This window comes from Chiloscyllium plagiosum, chromosome 5, assembly GCF_004010195.1.
Source record: "Chiloscyllium plagiosum isolate BGI_BamShark_2017 chromosome 5, ASM401019v2, whole genome shotgun sequence".
Classification (NCBI taxonomy): Eukaryota; Metazoa; Chordata; class Chondrichthyes; order Orectolobiformes; family Hemiscylliidae; genus Chiloscyllium; species Chiloscyllium plagiosum.
This window is the reverse complement of record NC_057714.1, coordinates 87,405,727-87,428,810: the sequence shown is the minus strand read 5'-3', so window position 1 is coordinate 87,428,810 and position 23,084 is coordinate 87,405,727. Positions and strand designations below refer to the sequence as shown.

The 23,084-nt window shown below is 41.7% G+C and overlaps 1 protein-coding gene and 1 long non-coding RNA gene across 8 annotated transcripts in view; one reads left to right on the top strand and one right to left on the bottom strand.

Moving 5' to 3' along the window:
- The window catches only part of svila (supervillin a), a 352,019-nt gene extending 340,345 nt beyond the window's left edge, over window positions 1-11,674 (bottom strand). For all 6 annotated transcript variants that reach the window (XM_043690576.1, XM_043690579.1, XM_043690578.1 and 3 more), the window contains exons 1-2: window positions 11,234-11,674; window positions 10,853-10,993 (exon numbers count right to left, since the gene is read on the bottom strand). In XM_043690576.1, the coding sequence (XP_043546511.1) occupies window positions 10,853-10,958 (106 nt within the window). In that variant the 5' untranslated portion in view covers window positions 10,959-10,993; window positions 11,234-11,674. The remainder of the gene's footprint in view (window positions 1-10,852; window positions 10,994-11,233) is intronic.
- A 264-nt stretch (window positions 11,675-11,938) lies between these two features.
- LOC122550074 overlaps window positions 11,939-23,084 on the top strand; it is a 64,910-nt gene continuing 53,764 nt past the window's right edge. For both annotated transcript variants that reach the window (XR_006311736.1, XR_006311737.1), the window contains exon 1: window positions 11,939-12,024. This is a non-coding gene — a long non-coding RNA (uncharacterized LOC122550074). The remainder of the gene's footprint in view (window positions 12,025-23,084) is intronic.

Sequence of the window (23,084 nt, the reverse complement as noted above, 5' to 3'; positions counted from 1 at the left end):
CTCAGGTCCTCATCTATGCCAGCTTAAACCAGCAAATAATGGCAACAATTTCCCAAATATCAAAAATATTACAACATACTGTCCCAAAAATTCATTTTTACTTTGACGATGCACCTGCTGCTAGTAAGAAGTGAGTTCATGATTTATGAAATGGAAGCAAATGGAGGAGGAGTTGAAAGAGACCAGATTAAAATAACAGAGAGCAAATTAAAAGCAGAGCAAGTATAGTTCAGCAGAAGTAAATGTTCAAACATAGATAGATGTTTTATCCTACACTTGATTAATTTGATTTCTTTACCTTTGATACTCTGAGCAAGTCCTTACATGAAAACCCCAAAATTGACAATTAACTGATTTTTATTGTAAAATTCAGCCTGGTGTCCTTTCCAATAGAATATGTCATTTATATATTTTGTAACATTTCGATGTTCTACTTTGTTGATTTGATTGAAAACTATATGAAGCTTGCCGTCAATTGTTAAAAACAGAGCAAGACTTAAGTCAAGATATAGTTTTACAATAGCTTCTACAATTCTGGTACTTATTTTTCAAACAAACAATTCAATCATTTGCTTCCAGCCAACTATATGTCATTTGCAGATTATAAATTAACTTGTAAAACACAAGGTAGCAGTGGCAATTTTCCCACTAAGTCAGTACTATTCACAGTAACTGAGTGTAATTGTAGGAGTAACAAGGGATAGGTAATGACTGAAATCAGCTTGTGACAGCAGTAAAGAGTCAAATATTGTTGCTTGACAAAATCTAGAGGTCCCTTCTTAATAGCACTGCCATGTATCTGAAACAGAGGACTGCAACAGCTCAAACTAACAGTTCACAGCTAACCTCACAAAGATAATTGGAGCTGGACAGCAAAGGCTGTCCTGGCAAGTGATGTCCACATCCCATGAAAGAGTAAACAATCTCAGTATTGTGTTAAATTTAGATCTGCCATCGGTACATCTTCAGCTCTGTGGGATCATACTGTTAAGAGTTGCCTCTCACTTCCGAAACCTAGACTTCCAGAGCAGACTCAGAAATGATCACTTGAAGCTCACCATGAGCTAGAACAGAACTCTTACCTTTTCCTACAGCCTCGGTCAACACTAGGTTAGGATAACCCCAGTTAAAACCATAAACACTTTTATTCTACACTAAGGGAAATCATGCCAAGCACCAGTTATGGTGAGAGACATTTAATTCAACTGATATATCACAAGAATGAAATCAGAGAACAAGAATAATGTGTCACTTAATCAACCAATTCCTCTCCCTTCAGTCCTATAGTCCATAATAGTATCTCTCACCAGGCAAACTTTGGTCTTTTATGTTAAAATCTTCTCATAGCACTTTGCCATCCAAATGCTGCCCTTTTGCCATTTTTATTTTAAAAGGATGAGCTATTCATTGAATGATTCCAAATGTTCCATAATTAAATTCTTAAGTTTTCAGCTCTGTTTTCTTCACACAGACTCCAACCAAATGGGAATTTGCACAGACCCAGAAACTTGCAAAGCCTTGCAACTCTTCTCATCCTCCGTGTTCACCCAGACCTCCTTTGTATACATTCTTGGTTCACTTGATCCAGTTAGATGGGTTGCCACTTAAACCTGTTAATGCTGTTTTGATGTCTACACTTTTTAAAAAAAACACAAGACATGATTACCAAGTGGGCTTTTGGTCAAAGGGACCTACCTCTCCCACCATAAAACTGAGGTGCACTGGCTTAATTTTGACTTTGTCGAATTCATGGAGTTGTTATGGCAACAATTGCTAGAATTTCTAATTATTTGTCTTCTATGAGACTTTTGCATCAGATGGGGCATTTAATAATATAACACATCTGCAAAGTTACAAGAACAGTAACATTATAGAAACCTCAATCTAAAAGAATGTTTTTAAGTAAGCCCAATTTGGATTTTGAAAAAAAGTGGTCAAAAATTCTAGAAACAGGATCAATAAAATGCCAGGCAAGTGGGCTATATTTCTTGAGAGGCTAGAGTTTATTTAAATGGTACACATTTAATATTCTTACATAGCTTAGATTAAATAATGATGATAAAAAGTCAAAGTTTAAGTCTCTCTATTTGAATGCACATAGCATTTGTAACAAGATAGATGGGTTGATAGCACAAATACAAATAAATGAAGAGAACCTGATGGCCATTTTGGTAAGGTGGCTGCAGTGTAACCAAGGCTGAGATTTCAAATATTTAAGGATTTTTGATGTTCCTGATGAACTGGCAAAAAGTAAAAGGAGGTGGGGTGGCCCTGTTAATAAAGGATTTTTCAGTATGGTTATGACTAGCGAGATCGCTGCAATAGATTGTGATGTGGAATCAGTTTAGTTGGAAATAAGGAAACGCAAGGGAAAGTCGTCACAGATGGGCCCCCGAAGAATTGGCTCTTTGTGGGACAAATCAACAAATTCTGAAGAGGTGTAAGAAGGACAATATAATTGTCATGGGTGATTTTAATCACTGGACTGAACAAGTCAGATGGGCAAGGGTAAGATAGGAGACAAACGTGTAGAGTGTATCAGAGATTGCTTATAAGAGCAGTGTATTGCAGAACCTAACCAGGAATAGGCTATTTTAGTACTAGTAATGTAAGATGGGATTAAGGGGAGATCTTGTAGTTCAGAATCGTCTTAGAGGTAATGATCACAAAATGGTAGGATTTTAAAATAAGTGATAGTAGCATGGGTCTCAAACCAGTGTCCCCAATTTAAATACAACTTACAGAGCTATGAAGAAAGAGTTGTCTAAAGCAGGCTGGGAAAATAAAATAAAGGGAAGTCATTAGTTAAGCTGTGACAAACATTTAAGCAGATATTTCATAATATTTTTGAGAAAAATTATTGTGGTCCGAAAGACACACTGAGTGAGAACGATGAAAACCCACGGTTAACAAAGTTGGTCAAGGGTAGTGTCCAATCAAAAACTAAGGCAAACAGAGCGTCAAAAACTGATGGTAGATTGGAGGATTGCATAAGCTTTTGTAAAGGAACTAGCAGTGGATGATTAAAAAGCTAATAAAGATAAAGAAAATTGATTATGTAAGTAAATCAGCAAGAAATATAAAATCAAAGCAAGATCCTGTATGGGCATATAAAAATAGAGTAGCTAACCTAAGTGAGGAACCCTTGGGGGTGCAAGTGGAGAATTAAGAGGGAAAAGGAAAATAATTCAAACCAATTTTTTGCATCAGTCTTCACAGTGGAAGACACTATTAACATCCTAAAGATTCAGACAAGTAAGATGCTAAAGGGAGGAAAGATCTTGCAACAAACTCTATCACAAGGGAAAAGTTTAATTACAAACTAATGGGACTGAAACCAGACGGGTTACCGGGACCTGATGGCCTGCATCCAAGTACTTTAAAGGAAGTAGCTGCAGAGATATGGAGGTATTAGTCAAACTATTTCAGCACTCACTGGATTCTGGGAGGATTTGAGCAGATTCGAAAACCACCAATGTGACGCTCCTGTGCAACAAACGGGGGAGACAGAAAGCAGAAAGCCATAGGCAAGTTAGCTTAAAATCTGTTATTTGGAAAAATGTGAGAGTCCAATTTTAAGAAAGGATGAAAATATGCAAGATCGTTCTGCTATAAGCATTCTTCTAAAGCATTTCATTAAATCAAACGCACTGTACCGCAACTGATCAACTGGGGACACTGTTTCTAAAGTGCAAACTGTTAAATGTATGTTGACTGTAATGCAATTACAATCACCAATGCTAAGCACAGTTTCTAAAGCGCAGTTAGGGCAGCACGTTAGCTCAGTGGTTAGCACTACTGCCTCACAGTGCCAGGGACCCGGATTCAATTCCCGCTTCGGTCTGCCTGGAGTTTGCACATTCTCCCAGTGTCTGCGCGGGTTTCCTCCGGGTGCTCCAGTTTCCTCACACAGTCCAAAGATGTGCAGGTCAGATGAACTGGCCATGCTAAATTGCCCATAGCATTAGGTGCATTAGTCAGGGGTAAAATATAGGGTAGAGGAATGGGTTTGGGTGGGTTACTCTTTAAAGGGTTGGTGGACTTATTGGGCCAAATGGCCTGTTCTATACTGTAGTGAATCTAATCTAATCTAAATATGGGCCAAGTGCTGGAACGTAGGCTTAGGTGTAGATAGGTCAGCGCAGACCTGATGGGCTTAAGGACCTCTTCTGTACTCCATGATTTTGAGACTCTATGTGGGAGGGTATGTTGTGATAAGAACATAAGGAATCTATAAGGGGATATAGATAGATTGAGTAAGTGGACAAAACTTGGCAGATGGTGTCTAATATAGGAAAGTGCGCAGAACTGTTTCCCAAGTCCATTACTGAAAGATATGGGGGTAATTTTTATAATACAGGTCATTGTGCTGTAATGCACATTTCATCAACAAAAATTCACTGTAACATGATTGACGAATTTAGGGAGCTGTTTCTACAGCATGAACTTTTAAAATATGTGTTCACTGTAACACGATTACAGCACCAACACTTTAAGAGCTGTTTCTAAAGTGTGATTTTTCTATACGACAGGGTTGTTCAAGAACACAACCATCATGTTATAGAAGAACGGACTCTACTCCCTAATCCTAGACTCCTGAACCAATAGGAGCAATTTCTCCGACTACTGTATCTGCTGCCCAGAATATCTTGAAAATTTTGATCATCGCACCCCTTACATCTACTAAATGCAAAGGAATACAATCCTTGCTTTCATACTTGCTTCTCCTAATTTAACAATTGGAGTTCAGCTCTCACTCTGATAACTTTGGAGCAAGTGCAGCATGGATTTAATATTTACTCTCAGGTGTGATGCCCAGAATTCCTCACAATACTCCAGGTGCTGTTTAACTCGAGACTTCTACAGCTGTACCACAATTTCTATTCCCCTGTATTTGAATCCGCCCAGCATTCCATTTCTTCTTATTCATTCTTTCATGGGATGGAAGCGTTGTGGGTTAGGCCAGCTGTTAGTGCCTGTCTCTAGTTGCCCTCAAGAAGGTGGTGGTGAGCTGCCTTCTTGGGCCACTACAATTAATTTACTGTAAACTCACAATTCTGGAGGGAGATCCAGGACTTTTACCCAGCAACACTGAAGGAACAACGATATATTTTCAACGTAGTAAGTATGCGGCTTGGAGGGAAATTTGCTGCTGGTGGTATTCCTATGTATTTGCTGCCTTTGTCCTTCTAGATTGAAGTGATCATGTGTTTGGAAAGTGTTGTTTAAGGAGCCAGGTAGAATTTCTGCAGCGCATCTTGTTACCTTGCATACAGTGCTGCTGCTGCGGAGTGTCAGTAGTGGAGGGAGTGAAGGATCATGGATGCAGTGATGATCAAGCAGGCTGCTTTGTCCTGGATGGTGTAAAGTTTAAGTGTTTTAGCAGCTGCACTCATCCAGGCTAGGGGGGAGTATTCCATCACGCCCCTGACGTGAGACTTGTAGATGATGGACAAGCTTTGGAGAGTCAGGAGCAGAGTTCCATGATTCCTAGCTTGACCTGCTCTTGCAGCCACAGTATTGAAATGGCAAATCTAGTTCTTTTTCTATTTGATAGTAACTGCCAGAATGTGGAGGATTTCCACGATGGCAATGCCATGAACGTCGAGAGACAGTGGTGAAATAGCTGAAGTTAGTTGGGTCAAGGACACTACCTGAGGAACTATAGAGGCTTTTGTGGTGTAGTGGTAGTGTCCCTACTTCTGAACAAGGAAGCCTTGGTTCAAGACCCAACTGCTGCATGGGTGGGCAATAACACCACTGAACAGGTTGATTTGAAAATATATCCTGTGGAATCAGAGGCTCATGTTGCACAGGTAACAGTATTTCTACCTGTGGACCAGGAAACCTGAACAGGTTGCTTATGAAATATCTACAAATTGTAGCTGCAGCCTTGGTTAAGATTTCTTGCAGGTATTGCCTGCTGTTAGGCAACAGGCAGAATATGGGAAATCGCTCTATCACCTGCCCACCCTTCCTCCATTGAGGAATTAAGGGACTGTTATGGTGCAGTGGTTGTATCCCTATATCTGGATTAAGAAGCCAGGATTCAAGTCTCACCTGGTCCAGATGTGTGTCAAAACATATCTGAACAGGCTGATTAGAAAATATCTACCTTGAGGAATTCTTGCAAAGATGTATTAGAGCAGAAATGACTGACCTCCAATAACCACAATCGTCTTCTTTTGTGGTAGGAATGACTGCAACCAGCAGAGATTTTTCCCTAACTTTCAACTACTCCAGTTTTGCCTGAGCTCCTTTCTGCTGCACTTGGTCAAACGCAAACTCAACGTCAAAGGCAGTTTTCTTCGGAACTCAGCTTCTTTGTTCATGTTTGAACCAAGGCCTTTCTGTGCTCAGAGGTTGACTGTCCTGGCATAATTCAAACTGAGCGTTAGTGAGTATGTTATGCTCACTAATCTGCTGAACAAGAGCTGCTTGACAGCACTGGTGATGACACCTTTCATCACTTTACTGATGATCAACAGTATTCTGTTGGGACGGTAATTGGCTCGGTTGGATTTATCCTGCTTTTGTTTACAAGACGTACCTAGGAAACCTTCCACATTGTCAGGTTGATGCCAATTTTGTAGCTGCACTGGAACAGCTTGGTTCGGAGTACAACATGTACTGAAGCACAAGTCCTCAGCACCACTGCTGTACTTGTCAGGCCCTATAGCCCCTGCAGTATCCTCTAGCTGTTTGTTTTAATATGGAGTGAATTGAATTAACTGAAAACCAGTATCTGTGATGCTGTGATGGATCATCTACTCAGTACTTTTAGCTGAAGGTTATTGAGAATGCGTCAGCCTATTCTTTTGCATTAATATGCTGGGCTTCCCTCATCAGTGAGGATGGGGATATTTGTGGTACTGCCCCCTAAAGTGAGATGTTTAATTGTCCACCATCATTTATGACAGTACTTGGCAGGACTGCAGAGCTTAGATCTGATCTGTTGGTTTTGGAATTGTTCTCTCTATCACTTGCTGTTTATGCAGTTTGGTAGGCAAGCAGTCCTGTGTTGTAGCTTCATCAGATTGATACTTAACACTAAGGTATACCTGGTGCTGCTCCTGGCATCCATTCCTACGTTTATCATTGAACCAGAGAGATGATCCTTTGACTTGATGGTAACGGTGGAGTGGGATATATCCCAGGTCATGAGGTTGTAATTTGAGTTGGAGTTCAAGGTGGCTGCTGATCGCCCCACAGTATCGAGTTGTTAGATCTGTTCCACTAATCTTGTCTTTCCTGAACTTGGTCACAATATTTTGGGGATCTAGTCTCCGCTATTTTTAGTTTTTCACTCTCTGAAGAAGAGTCATACCAGACTCAAAACTTTAGCTCTGTTTCTCTCGCCACAGATGCTGCCAGACCAAATCTCCAGCATTTTCAGTTTTAATTTCAGATTTCCAGCATCAGAAGTATTTTAACTTTTATTTGACTATTCTATCGCTCTTAGTCTCAAAGTGGATAAATGACATTTACCTATATCAACATTTATTTGGGAAAATGTTTGTCCAACCCTTTCACTAACGTCAATTAGGGAAGGAGTGCCTAGCATTTTCCTACTTTCCTAGGTTATGCCTACATGTGACTCCATTCCTATCGTTGTGTTCAACTCTTTACAGCCCTCTGAACAAGCCATTTAAATAGACCATTGTCATTTTTTTCTCTTAATAACAAGGAAAGGCAATAAAACGCTTCTATAACCACAACACCCTCACCCGAGGAATTAATAAGAAAATAAAACAATGCAAATGAAGATCATTTCCTTCAGCTGCTATGAGAAACAACATTGTTAACATATGCAGGATGACTTGTTCAGGTCAGCATTTCTAGTGAAATGGTCAAACACAAAACGCTTGCAATTTTACTACAGACACGGACAGGAAATGTTCCCACAGTTGTTTACAATCTCAGCACAGATCAACTATAAGAAACCAGCTCCACTGATCTTTCACAGGATTGGAAAGCGTATTTTGCTCACACATTCAATCTAACTGAAAATTTATCAGAAGGAAAAACATTAGCACACAAAATGTGGACAATATACACATCTAAATATAGCTTTAAAATCACAAGCATACAAGTCATTAAAATAGAAATTTGTAGCACTTATATCAAGGAACAAAATATATTACTGCATTTTAGGGATCCAATTACTATATCTAAAATCTCAGTTTTACCAAACCTTAAGATTGAATTTAATACAGGTACATATGGGAAAACTTTTATGGTTTATGGCTCAATGTGGTCACCCCTGGGGTAACAGCCAAAAGGAAGGGGAAATAGGATGGAGGCAAGCCACTGATTTCCTTCCACAAGTCAAAAAATGTCAATAGAGCATGTCAAAACATGCATATGTTACAGGAACCCCTGTAATTCCAGCAAAACCAGACTGAACTCCAGAACTTTACCTCTATCCTCCCTCGTACTTCACAGGAAATGAAGTCTGGGTTCACAGATAAGGGAGAGTTGTTTTGTTAAAAAAAATCCAAGCGATCATGTGCCAGAGTATCCTTAACTTGCATGCTTAGTCAAAAGATGTATTCACAGGAAACAGCATGTAAGCTGTGGTCTTAGAAAGCATATCTTTTTCTATCCATCAGACCAGTCGTCAATTGGCAAGTTAAATAATAGGAACGCACTACAATAAAAAGAAAGTTTTAAAATGTATAGATTAAAGGGTGAACTCCTAAAGTTGGTGCATTTCTTATACTTCAGTTTGAGAGAGACTGGGGAATAACCTTAAATGACACTGTCTTCAAAAACAAAAGTATGCAGCAAAGCAATCATTCATTGTGATGCCAGATGTGGAAAATAATGAATCGACAAGCTACGTCAGTACCATATGCCTGCACATAGATCTTAACTTTTTAAGTGAAAACAAAAGCCTTATTAAAAAAGGTTTCAATCCTACAAAGTATTGATTGTTCCAGTATTTACAGTTCCTCAATTTAAAAGAGTAGAAACCGTTGCATTGTACAATATGTAAGCCAAATATTTTTTAATAAGAAATGGTTTGTAATATTTAAAAACAGGAGCTATAAAACAAAACTTTGGAAATTAGGTCTCCTATTTCTGCAATCTTAACACGTATGATCAGGAAGGAGGAAACAAGCAAAATTTTGTTTCCTTTCTATGGATAGTAGTTATATTCAAGTGAACATCCTGTGTTTCTGGAATTATGTATAACAGCTATTGTAATACTGTAATAAACCTATGTGTCTATTACATCACCAAGATAATCACACAGCAGCATTCTCAGGGCCATGCAGATACAAAAAGCACTCAACTATACAATCCATTTTGTGGACCGAATCAGTGAGAAAAATGCTCAATCCAATTTAAGTAGTTATGATTAACTGTCATTAGTTCCTATGCCTTCACTAATCACCAATACAGAATTCTTCCTAATTTCTGCTCCATAACCCTCAGCTCCATCCGGTGCACCAAAGCTTGCTTCAATAATTCACTGTTATACCTTTATTCAAGGCCGTTTAACAACAGTCCTGCATAAACAATGCTCCATGCCAAGACTGAATAATACCAGTCAATTCCCTAGCCCATTTCACCTGATGTGACTTTGAAAACTCATGGTCAAGTAGACAATGCAATCATATTACTGCTATTGAAAAGACAAATTAATTCTACGTTATGATTACTTTCTTGTTAAGCATGGGGGTGAAAAGCTATTAGGACAAGGCAGGAATGCAGATATGATAAAAACAATGACTGCAGATGCTGGAAACCAGATTCTGGATTAGTGGTGCTGGAAGAGCACAGCAGTTCAGGCAGCATCTGAGGAGCAGTAAAATCGATGTTTCGGGCAAAAGCCCTTCATCAGGAATACGATAATGCAGATATAATCTGATCCTATTGAATGGCAGAGCAGGCTAAAGGGGCCGAATGGTCTACTCCTGTTTGTAATTCCACCTGGTCAACAAAATTACTTGCAACATTTGCTGCTTGATTTCTCAGTTTATATTTAATGATATTTATAGAGTCTCTCCAGTCCCTCCAATGATTTGCCCCATAGTCTCAACCTGTGTCTGAGTCCACAATTCTTAGCACAAACAGTATGCACACATTGGTTCCCACTTGGATGAGAGAGCAGGATATTTTCTTCAGCTATCTGAAAGCCTCAATGCTGCATGGTCAACAAAGGGACAGAAATTAAGTACAGCACAAGTGTGCCAAACTTAAAAGAGAGAAATAATGACACAATGAAATGGAAAGCTGGAGAGATGTTTAAAGCAAGACAAAAATAGTAGTAGCAAGGAGATACTTGTCGAAAAGTAAATGTGAGGAAAATGTTACAGACAGGAGAAAAAGACAAGGAGATGGGTGAGACAAACAGTGGACTACACACAATGACAGTAAAATCCTAGAAGTTGAGATTGAAACTCAAGCAAAGAGGGAGTTACAAGAAGAAAAGCTTTATGACATTTTTATAGGTTTTTGGACAGCACACCTGCCTAAAATCAGATGGATTTTTAAAACAAAAATCCTGTTTCATCCAACACGTTTAGATTCTAATATAACCCCTCTAGTTAAGACCTCATACATGAAAAAGTTTCTGCGGCGGGGGGAGGGGAGAAAGAGTCGGGTAAAGAAAGGCAAGAGGGGGGGAAAACGGACCAAGTTAAAGGCTTAAGTTACAAACAGATGGTGAATGCTGGTTCCACGTAAATGTGTTGCGAACAACAGAAAGATAGCCTGTAGATTAAAAGGTTGCTGAATCCAGCACCATCATCTCCTCCACTGAAAGCAGCACATTCAATAACATTGAAGTCGCTGGTGGAGAAACGTGCAAAACCAACAAAAACACACGTAATATCAGACTTACCACTTGTAGAAAAAGTACACGGGAACGAGCGTGTCAACACAACGGACAATACACGCAAACCCCTGCAGGCTAATGTGCAAAAGTAGAAGTGCGTGCAGAAGTACATTCACATCCTCAGGGATTTCACAGCAAAGTGTCAAGCTGAGGACCACATGGGAATAGTGTCAGCCTGAAGTTGTAACACATACAGTCCTGTTCATAGAATAACCACCCCCCAAACAATGCCCGCCTGCCCCCGCAGCACGGTGGCTATAAAGTAATCCAATTATTTTTTCCACAACACCACACGTTTATTTACATCTCTTGTGCAAACGGCAACAAATGCATCGCGTGTAAACATTTTTGAAAGGAAATAAAACAAAACTTCATGAAGAATCCTACCTTCCGGTTACAGCCCAATCTTTGGAGAGTTTTGTTTTGGGGCAAAAAAAAAATGAAATTACTGACGGTTTAGGAGGCAGCGGCTTTGCTCTGTGGTGGTCGTCACCATGATTATTTTCTCATTCAGATGGAGGGAAAAAAAACCCCACACACTTCAACTTGCTACCAGAAATAATAATGTGTCCAAAACGAGAAAGCTGTCAAAGAAGAGGAGGGGGAGAGAGAAAGAGGGAGGGGGAGCGGTGCAACAATGTGTCTGTCGCTCTGCAGGACAACTTCGCGCTGAAGAGCGCGCCGCTGCTACTGCCACTTATCCCGCAAAGGATACTTTTCAGATCGTGCCCCTCTCAGTGTAACCCTGCACAAAGCCCTTCACTTATTCTCCTTTAACAACTTCCGCTACTCCAACACACACACAGACAGGCGGAGAGGGAAAGAAAACTAATTAATTGCACCGACTTCACAACAAAAATCAAACCCCAAAGAAAACAGGGGAGGGACGGGGACACAATTCTTTCTCGTCTCTTGAGGTGTCCGACCCACAGTCCAAGTCTAGGCCAGGCGGGTTTTATTCATTTTTTTTTCAAAAGTAGGTAAAGTGAAGCCGGTGACGAACCGACACTTCCGGACGACGTGAGGCCGGCAGCTCTGTGTCTCTCCCCTCTCTGCTACCAAGGGTGTGTATGTCTGAATGCAGCTCCGGGAGCACTGGGTTTGCTTTTAATCATCTGCAACAAAACGCATTTTGAACCTCAAATGTCGCCCAGAGAACATCAAGACAAACGTAACAAGTAACGTTGATAATGTTCTCACATCGTACGGGTTGGAAGCAATTACGAACTGTTTTTCAAAGTTTGAGGCGTTTCTGTACATGCTTTTTGGTGACGGGGTGGTAGTGATAAAGGTGCCCCTAGCTTGTAGATGATGCCCACATGAGTTGGTTATTTCCAGCAGGAGGTGCTCAGAAACAGGGTGGTTGTAAATCCCTCTCTATCAAGGCCTGGGAGTTGTCTGAGGCCTCCCTTCAAAGGAACAAAACCGAAATTGCTGGAAAAGCTCAGCAGGGTCTGGCAGCATCTGTGGAGAGAAACCAGAGTTAACGTTTTTTTTGGTGGAGTGATCCTTCCTCAGAAGTCCCTCCAAAGGAGCCTTGAGATAGACTGGAGTCTTTGATTGGAGTTGATTTTCTAAGTTTTTCTTGCTGGCCATCTGTACATCAATATTTAAGGTATCAGTAATTAGAACCTAAACTCACTCTCCACCTGGCTAAAATGACCCTCCACTTGATAAAGCCCATAAGGCTACAGATTGAGAAACTAGTAAAAAATCAGCAGAGCTGTTCAGGTCCCTATGGTGTAGTCAGAATGGCTATTCAGCATGCTCTAAACACGAAAGAGGAGAAAGTGAGGCTGGAGCTCAGAGTCGAGAGTGTGGAGCAGGTCAGGCAGCATACAAGGAGCAGGAGAATTCACGTTTCAGGCATAAGACTGGTGGGGTGGGGCAGGGGGAGCTGAGAGATAAATGGAACACGAGTGGAGTTGTTGGGGAAGGTAGCTGAGAATGACATTGGTAGATGAAGGTGAGAGGTCGGAGAGGAGGGTGGAGTGGATAGATGTGAAACGTGATGGACAGGTCAGGAGAGCGGTGCTGAGTTAGAGGCTTGGGACTGGGAGAATGTGGGGCGAGGGGAAATTAGGAAACTGGTGAAATCCACGTTGATCCCATGTGGTTGCAGGGTTCCAAAGCGGAATATGAGGCGCTCTTCTTCAAGTCATTGGGTGATAACTCCAAGGACCTTTCCCTGCAACCGCAGGAAGTGCAAAACCTGGGCCCACACTATTCCCCTCATCTCCGTCCAAGGCCCCAAAGGATCTTTCCACATCCGACAGAAATGTGCCTGTACCTCCAACAATGTCATCTACTGTATCCAGTGCACCTGATGTGGTCTCCTGTACATCGGGGAGACAGGACACCTACTTGCAAATTCGATTCGGGACACCTGCACCAACCAACCCCACCGCCCTGTGGCTGAACACTTCAACTCCCACTACCACTCCGCTAAGGGCATGGTGGTCTTGGGTCTCCTCCATCACCAAACCCTTACAACCTGATACTTGGAGGAAGAATGCCTCATATTCCACCTTGGAACCCTGCAACCATAGGGGATCAATGTGGATTTTCTCCAGTTTCCTCATTTCCCCTTCCCTCACATTACCCCAGTCCCAAGCCTCCAAACAAGCACCGCCCTCTTGACCTGTCCATCAACTTTCCCATCTATTCGCTCCATCCTCCTCCCTGACCTATCATCTTCTCCCTCACCTTCAACAACCTATGGCATGCTCAGCTACATTCCCCCCCAACCCCACCCCCTCCAATTTATCTCTCAGCCCCCCGACCCACAAGCCTCATTCCTGATGAAGGGCTTATGCCCGAAACGTCGATTCTCCTGCTGCTTGGATGCTGCCTGACCTGTTGTGCTTTTTCAGCACCACACTCTTGACCCTGCTCTGATTGTAATGCTGCCTGTTCACCGTTAGGCACATGGAAATTTCCTCCAATTAAATATTGGGAAGATTGAAGCAATTGTCTTCAATCCCAGCACAAACTCTGCTCCCTAGCTGCCAACCTCACCCTTCTAACTGGCCACTTGTTGACACTCAGCCAGATTATTTGATTTGAATAATTTATTATCACATTTATTTATTATGAACCAAATGAAATTTGTTTAGTTAAAATAAGCACTACCGCACTTAGGGGGTTAAATTATTTTTTAAAAAAAGAAAAAAAATACACAGGAGGGAGCACTTTGTGTCTTTCACTGAAAAAAGGAAAAGAAAAAAAAGGGAATGTCTTGATCACACAGCATTAAAAAAAAAGAAATTTGTTTAGTGTCGCTTTGAATATGAAGCCAGAAAAATAAAACAATAAAGTTCATCTTCTAATTTTATCTCAATAAAGTTAGGTGGTCATTGGAACAGCTTCTGAATCTAGCTCAGCCATGGGGCTGGATCCACGTTCCTTCTCTCCAATGCCTCAGGTTCATGCTGTTAAATCCACAACACTGCTGTAACCTCACTTCATTGTGCTACTACCGCTGGAACGAAGAATCACCATTCTCTGCGGCCATCTTGCCGCGGCCATCTTGCCTCCACCAACGCTGTCGCCATGAGGTTTGCGCTTGTCCAACCTTATCGATAACAGCCACCACGGATCGGCAGGGTTCTGCACTGGGACCAAACTCACCGCTATCGGACGCCCAGGCCTGGCCGCAGCCCTGGAGCCTCGGCTCAGCCTGCGGGTGTGGACCAGGGGATTAAGCCTGTGACCGGCTCTTCGCTTGCCGGGAGACTTCGAGCTAAGGTGGAGCCATGGCTGTCTCGTACTTGGCATTGCTGCAGCTGCTACTGAATGCTGCCTCCTTCAACATTTATTTGGCCATGCTGCTCCCTGGGCCCACTCTCGCCAATTCTGCCACTGATATTGCTGTAACTAAGGCGAAAAGGTAAAAAAAAAAGAACTTAAAAGAAACCAGAAGTATAAAGGAAAATAAAATTGAAAAGCAGGTGGAGGTGAATGAGCTCCAGGCTCAGTAGCCCAAATGCTGCTACTTTCCCTCCATCATATTGAGCTAGAAACTTGTAACCTCAGAGGAGTATTTGACCGTGAGCAGACTTGCTGACCACAAATTCATCCTATGCTCAAGACTGCCTTCCTTCACCTCCATAGTGTCACTGATGTTGAACCATCACTATTTTTCTTTTATTTTTCTCGTTTTCTGGTTTGGAATTGTAAATTGCAGTTGAGAATTGAATTTTGAACAGCAACTTGTTTAAAAAAAAGAACAAAACAATAGATGTTTACTGTTAGGAGCTGGCCTGGAATGATAATCTATGTTAATTACTGCTCCAAGAACACTAGACAAACCAGCACTGATTATGCTCAGAGTGTTGGGTGTTGAATTGGTCAATCAAGAAAATAGTGGTGTTGGCCAGCCTACCACAGAGAAAGTTGAGGAAAAAAGGGAAACCAAAGAGCTAGCTCTGACTAGGTTTGGGAAGGTGGCAGTTTTATTTTGGAAACTTCTAGACTGAGTGGTGTTTTTGGCCTTTAGAGCTAATTGAATAGAGTATAAAGTAGGGTAGTACAGATATTAGTGAGACCACACATGGAGTATTATATACAATTTTGGAGCACTTCATTGAAGAAAGATGTATTCAATTGGAGATAGCTCAGAGGAGAGTCACAAGATTGATTTCATAGATGAGGGGCTTGCCTTATGAAGAGAGATTGAGCAGTTTAGTCCTTTCTTATCAGAGTTTAGAAGAATGTGGGGAGATCTGGTGGAGGCCTATAAGATACTAAAGGAGAGTGACAAAGTTGATTAGAGAGGATATTTCCTCATGGAACAATCTAGAATGAGAAGTCCATAGTGAGAGTGGCACAGTGGTCAGCACTGCTGCCTCACAGCTCCAAGGACCTGGGCTCAATTCTATCCTTGGACGACTGTCTGTGTGGACTTTGCACATTCTCTCTACGTCTGTGTGGGTTTCTGCTGGGTGTACCAGTTTCCTCCCACAATCCAAAGATGTGCAGCTAGGCAGACTGTCATGTTAAGTTGCCCCATAGCGCCCAGGGTTGTACAGGCTGTGTGGTTTAGCCATGGTAAAATGTGGGGTTATGGGGACAATGCAGGGTTCTGGGATCCTCTTTGCAGGATCAATGCGGACATGATTGGCCAAATGCCCTCTTTCCACACTGTAGGGATTCTACAAAGTCATAATTCTATTTTGAGGGGTGTCAGATTTAAACTAGGTGGGGATAATTTACTTAGAATCCTACAGCACAGAGACAGGCCCTTCGACCCAAACTGGTCCATGTGACCAAAATGTCCATCTGCGCTAACCCCATTTCCCTGCACTTGGCCCTTGGTGGTGGAAAAGCACAGCAGGTCAGGCAGCATCTGCGAAGCAGGAGAACCAGCCTCAGGCAACTATCTGTGTGGAGTTTGCACATTCTCTCCGTGTCTGCGTGGGTTTCCTCCGGGTGCTCCAGTTTCCTCCCACAGTCCAAAGATGTACAGGTCAGGTGAATTGGCCCTGCTAAATTGCCCATAGTGTTAGGTACATCATTCAGAGTGAATTGGTCTGGGTGGGTTACTCTTTGGAGGTTTGGTGAGGACTTGTTGAACTGAAGGGCCTGTTTCCACACTGTCGGGAATCTAATCTAATCTAATCAATGTTTTGGCATAAGCCCTTCATCAGGCTTCTGTCCGAACGTTGATTCTCCTGCTCCTCAGATGCTGCCTGACCAACTGTGCTTTTCCAGCAACACATTCTCGCCTCTGATCTCCAGCATCTGCAGTCCTCACTTTCTCCATATCCTTCTAAACCTTTTTTATCCATGTATTTGTCCAAATGCCTTTTAAATGTTGTTAATATACCCACCTCAATCACTTCCACTGGCAGCTCATTCCATATGCATACCACCCTTTGTGTAAAAGAAAAGTTGCCCCTCAGGTTCCCTTTTACTCTTTCCCCTCTAACCTGAAACTGATGCTCTCTAGTCTGCAATTCCCCAACCCTGGGAAAAAGACAGTGCATTCACTCTATCCATGCTTCTCATGGTCTTCGAGAAGACCTCCCCTCAGTCTCCTACGCTGTAAAGAAGGAAGCTCTAGCTTGTCCACCCTCTCCCTATTACTCAGACTATTGAATCCAGGTAACTTTTTGTAAATTTCTTCTGCACTCCTGCCAGTTTAATAACATCCTTCCTATAGCAAGGTGACCAAAACTGAGCACAATACTCCAAATGCGGCCTCCCCAACATCCTGTACAACTTCAGCCTAACATCCCAGCTTCTATACTCAATGCCCTGACTGATGAAGGCTAGTATGCCGAAAGCCTCCATCACTGCCCTGTCTACCTGTGACTCTACTTTCAGAGAACTATGAACCTGAACTCTAAGGTCCCTCTGTTCCAGTACATTCCTTAAGGCCCTATCATTCACAATGAAATTCCTACCTTGATTTGACCTTTCAAAATGCAAGACCTCACACATCTATATTAAACTCCATCTGCCATTTCACCGCCCACTTCCCCAGCTGAGCAAGGTCCTGCTGCAATTTCTGATAATCTTCTTCACTGTCCATGATACCGCCTATTTTAGTGTCATTTGCAAATTTACTAATCATGTCTTGTACATTCTCATCTAAATAATTGATATAGATAAACTTGAAAGGGTTTGGAAAAGATTACAAGGATGTTGCCAGAGTTGGAGGGTTTGAACTATAGGGAGAGGCTAATAGATTTGGGCGATTTTCCTTCAGTGTCAGAGGCTGAGGGGTGACCTTCATAGAGGTTTATAAAATCATGATGGGGATGGATAGGGTAAATAGCAAAGATCTTTTCCCTGGGGTGGGGTGTCCAAAATTAGAGGGCATGAGCTTTAGGTGAGAGAGGAAAGATTTGAAAGGGACCTAAGGGGCAACTTCTTCATGCAGAGGGTAGTACATGTATGGAATGAGCTGCCAGAGGAAGTGCTAGTATAACTACAACATTTAAAAGGCAGCTGATTGGGTATATGAATAGGAAGGGTCTAGAGGGATACGAGCCAAATGCTGGCAAATAGGACTAGATTTATCTAGGACATCTGGTCGGCATGAGTTGGACCACGGGGTCTGTTTCCATGGTGTATATCTCCGTGACACTAAGAAAGAGCAATCACCCAGCACCAACCCCTGAGGTAGAACACTAATCACAGGCCTCCAGTCCAACATTGATTCCACTATTATCCTCTGCTTCCTACCATCAAGCCAATTGTGTATCCAGTTTGCCAGCTTCCCTCCCAGATTCCATGTGATCTAACCTTCTAGAGCAGCCTACCATGTGGAGCCTTATCAAAGGCCTTACCGAAATCCATATAGACTACATCAAGTGTCCTGCCCTCAACAACCTTCCTGGTCACTTCTCTCAAAGAGTTATGAATTTGTGGAATTCATTACCCTGGAGAGTGATGGGATAAGACATTGTGTAAATTTGAGGAGGAACAGACAGATTTCTAATTAGTAATGGGTTGAAGGTTTATGGAGAGCATACAGGAAAGTGGAGTTGATGATCTATAGTTGATGTTTGAACTATAGGGAGAGGCTAATAGACTTGGGAGATTTTCCTTCAGTGTCGGAGGCTGAGGGGTGACCTTCATAGAGGTTTATAAAATCATGAGGGGTAAATAGCAAAGATCTTTTCCCTGGGGTGGGGTGTCCAAAATTAGAAATCTAAGATCAGCGATGATCTAATTAAACGGCAGAACAGGGTTAAGAGGCTGAATTGTCTTCTCCTGCTCCTAGTTCTTATGCTGTTTTTGGCTTTTGCCTTCTCCAATTATTCTTCTGTTACTGACTTGCTACAAGTTCTAGAAAGGAATCCCAGTCAATAAGAAATGAGTAAAAGTCTCCAGAGCTCTATGGCAGCTCTTCACACTCACGAGTGACTTCAGAGCTCAGGCAAAATATACTGTCCTACATGTCCATAGTGCAATCTATTGTCCAAGGATTTCAAGAAGGCCTGGTATTCATTGTTGAAACAGTTATTGAACCAGCAAATTATGTTTCTTTTATTTTCCTTTATATTTAATCCCTTAACTGTGCCTGTCTGTCAATGTGAGAATGAGGGTTTATGGTCAAAGAAGATTGGGCTCAGATCATAGATATCAATTGACTACAGTTCAGCGATCAACACTATTACCCCCTCGAGACTGACTACTAAACTTAGTGATCTTGGACTAAGCCCCACTCTCTGCACTTGGATCCTCAGTTTCCTGACCCATAGGCCACAATCAGTGAAGATTGGGGACAATATTTCATCCTCACTAACACTCAACACTGGAGCTCCCCAGGGTGCATATTCAGCCCCCTATTCATTGTATATCCATGATTGCGTCACCAAATACCAGACTTAATGCCATGTACAAGTTCTCTGATAACACCACCATAATCAGTCGAATCTCAGGTGGCAACTACAGATGGGAGGTCGAAGACCTGGAAAAATGGTGCACTGAGAACAATCAAGCTCTCAATGCCAGCAAAACCAAGGAACTCATTATGACTTTCAGCGGGATGTTAGTCATGCCCCCCTACACATTAACAGCACAGAGGTGGAACGAGTGGAGAGTGTCAAGCTCCTGGGAGTGGTCATCCACAACATTCTTGGACTCTTCATGTGGACGCACTGGTTACAAAGGTCCCACAATGTCTCTTCTTCCTCAGGCAGCTGAGGAAATTTGGCATGACGGCGAATACCCTTGCCAACTTTTATAGGTGTGCCATCAAGAGCATTCTGTCTGGATGTATCACTACCTGGTATGGCAACTGTACCATTCAAGACGGTTACAGAGAGTGATGAACTTAGCCTGGACAATCACAAGGCCAACCTCCCATCGATAGAATCCGTTAACTAGGCCTGCTGACAAGGAAAGGCCGCCAGCATTCTTAATGATCCATCCCACCCTCGCAATGTTTTTCTACAACCTCTACCATCGGGTACAAGGTACAGAAGCCTGACACACACACACCATCCGGTTTCGCAACAGTTTCTACTTTCTGCTTTCTCCACAGATGCTGCCAGACCTGCTGAGTTTTTCCAGCAATTTCTGATTTTGTTCCTGAGTTAATTACTTGCTTTTAGAATTTGGATCGGCTGTAGCAGTTCAGTTGAAACTAGCACAGACCAGGGATCAAACTTTAAAGCATCCTCAAATGTATGCTTCAGCATCACGTTAGTTTGTCTACAAGGGGATGCCTCAAGTCAATTTCAAATTCAATTCCTGGTAAGGATCAGCATCAACTGGAAATAAATGTGAATGATAGAATTCTTCCCTCTTGCACTCAACAAATGATGTTCAAATATGGATAGTCAGACATTGAAGGAGAGTACTGGAGTCTAATATTTTATACTACAACCTTTTGTTTAAAGAGGTACAATACAAAAATGCACTTCCGAACCCAACAGCCACTTTCTTATTTTCAATCAACCTTATGGATACATTCTGACACACATTCATTGCAAGTCAGACTTGAATCCAGACTAGTGGCCCAGAAGTATAGACAATATCACAACAAGAGCCTCTTTTTAAAGTTAGTCTGCTCAGACATGTTATAAAACATAGGCTATTCCTGTCTCAAACAGATACTCAGATTTGGGTTGTGTTGAAAGGGATAATCTCTTAGAGGAAAATAGAAGAGCCAGTCAGATGTTGGGTGCTAAGAATGAATCCTATGTGAGGTGGGGTTTGACAAAATTTAGACGAATAATTGTTGTGGAGAAGTCTCCTGTCTGTCTGCAGCTGTGAGCGTGGATCTTGTTAGGATTAAAGATGTCTCAAAATGTTAAAAGCGTAATGTTAAAGGGAAGAATGAGAAACCAGAAGTTATCGTACACATTGATAGGAATGACGCAGCTAGGGAAAAAACTAAGGCTTTCCATAGGTTATATAAGAGGTTGGGTTGAAGATTAAAAAACAGAACCTCAAAAGTAATAACCTCTGGTTTACTCCCAGGACTAAACATAAATAAGGGAAAAAAATAAAAGAATAAAGGAGATAAGTCAGTGGCTTAAGAGATGGTGTTCTTGGATCATTGGAATCTCCTCTTGGGCAGAAAAGACCTGTTCAAAAAGGATGTGTTTCACCTGTACCGGAAAGGGACCAATATTGTATTGGGGACATTTGCAAATTCAATTAAGGGATAATATAAGCTATTAGAGTAAGAGGGTGGAGTTATCCTAAATGACAGAGTAAATAAATAAAAGTGATTTTGAATCTGAAAAGAATTAGTTAATTAGAAAAGACAGACAAGTCCGAGAATGAAATAACTTTGAAGATTTAAATTGTATTTATTTCAGTGCAAGGGATCGTACAGGTAATGGCTGATGAACTCAGGGCTTGTTTGGGAGCATGGGATTGGGACACCATTAGTTATTATGGAAACTTTGACTGATGGATGGACAGGACTGGTAGCTCAATGTGCCGAGTTTCAGATGCTATAGATGCTATAAAAAAAAGGCAAAAGTGGAGGGGGAGTGACATTTTTGATTAAATAAAGCGTTACTGCTGTACCTATGGAAGATATTTCTGAAAAATTGTCCAGTGAAAATATGTGGGTTCAGCTTAGAAATAAAAAGGAATGATCACTTTCATGAAGTTGTACTGTAGACCTCCCAATAGTTAGAGGGAATTTGAGGAACAAATATGTGGAGAGATCTCAGATATATGTAGAATAACAAGGTTGCAATAGTAGGTGACTTTAATTTTCCAAACATTGACAGAGATTACGAAAGTGCTAAAGGTATGGATGGTGAAGAATTTGTTAAATGTGTTCAAGAAAGTTTTCTTTATCAATATGTAAATGTCCCAGCAAAGAAGGTGCAAAACTTGACCTTCTCTTGGGTAATTAGACAGATCAAGTGACTGAAGTGATGGTAAGGGAAAATCTTGGGTCTAGTGATCATAATGCTATTTGTTTTAAAATTTTAATGCAAAAACTAAGCTTTCCATAAAAATTAAAGTAAGGCAAAGTTTAATTGTATGAGACAAAAACTTTCAAAGATTGATTGGAATAGATTGTTCGTAGTAAAGCGGTGTCTGATAAATGGGAGGCTTACAAAATCATGATAACAAGAATTCAGAGTCATTATGTTCCTGTTAAAGTAAAATGTAATGTTGGTAGGATAAGAGAACAATGGGTGAATAAAGGTATTGAGGTTAGAACATAGAACATAGAACAATACAGCACAGAACAGGCCCTTCTGCCCACGATGTTGTGCCGAACTTCTAACCTAGATTAAGTACCCATCCATGTACCTATCCAAATGCCGCTTAAAGGTCGCCAATGATTCCGACTCTACCACTCCCACGGGCAGCGCATTCCATGCCCCCACCACTCTCTGGGTAAAGAACCCACCCCTGACATCTCCCCTATACCTTCCACCCTTCACCTTAAATTTATGTCCCCTTGTAACACTCTGTAACACACAGCATTCAGAAACATGGGTTCTGCAAGGAGGTACTGATAAATCTACCAGTTTTAGGATTTACATCAATCCAGTTGAGGTTAACTAACTATTTTTCATCATTTATACAAATGATTTGGATGTGAATATAGGAGATATAGTTAGTAAGTCGGAGGGGAAGTGGATAGTGAAGAAGGTTACCTCAGATTATATCAGACTCTTGACCAGATGGGCCAATGGGCTGAGGTGTGGCAGATGGAGTGTAATTTTGATAAATGTGAGGTGCTGCATTTTGGAAAAACAAATCTGCACGGGACCTATAAACTTAATGGTAAGGTCCTGGGGAATGTTGCTGAACAAAGAGACCTTGGAGTGCAGATTCATAATTCCTTGAAAGTGGAGTCACAGATATATAGGATTGTGAAAGCAGCATTTACTATACTTTCCTTTATTGGACAGAGCATGGAGTCTAGTTGGGAGGCCATGTTAGAACATAGAACATAGAACAATACAGCACAGAACACGCCCTTCGGCCCACGATGTTGTGCCGAACATTTGTCCTAGCTTAAGCACCCAGCCATGTACCTATCCAATTGCCGCTTAAAGGTCACCAAAGATTCTGACTCTACCACTCCCACAGGCAGCGCATTCCATGCCCCCACCACTCTCTGGGTAAAGAACCCACCCCTGACATCTCCCCTATACCTTCCACCCTTCACCTTAAATTTATGTCCCCTTGTAACACTCTGTTGTACCCGGGGAAAAAGTTTCTGACTGTCTACTCTATCTATTCCTCTGATCATCTTATAAACCTCTATCAAGTCACCCATCATCCTTCGCCGTTCCAA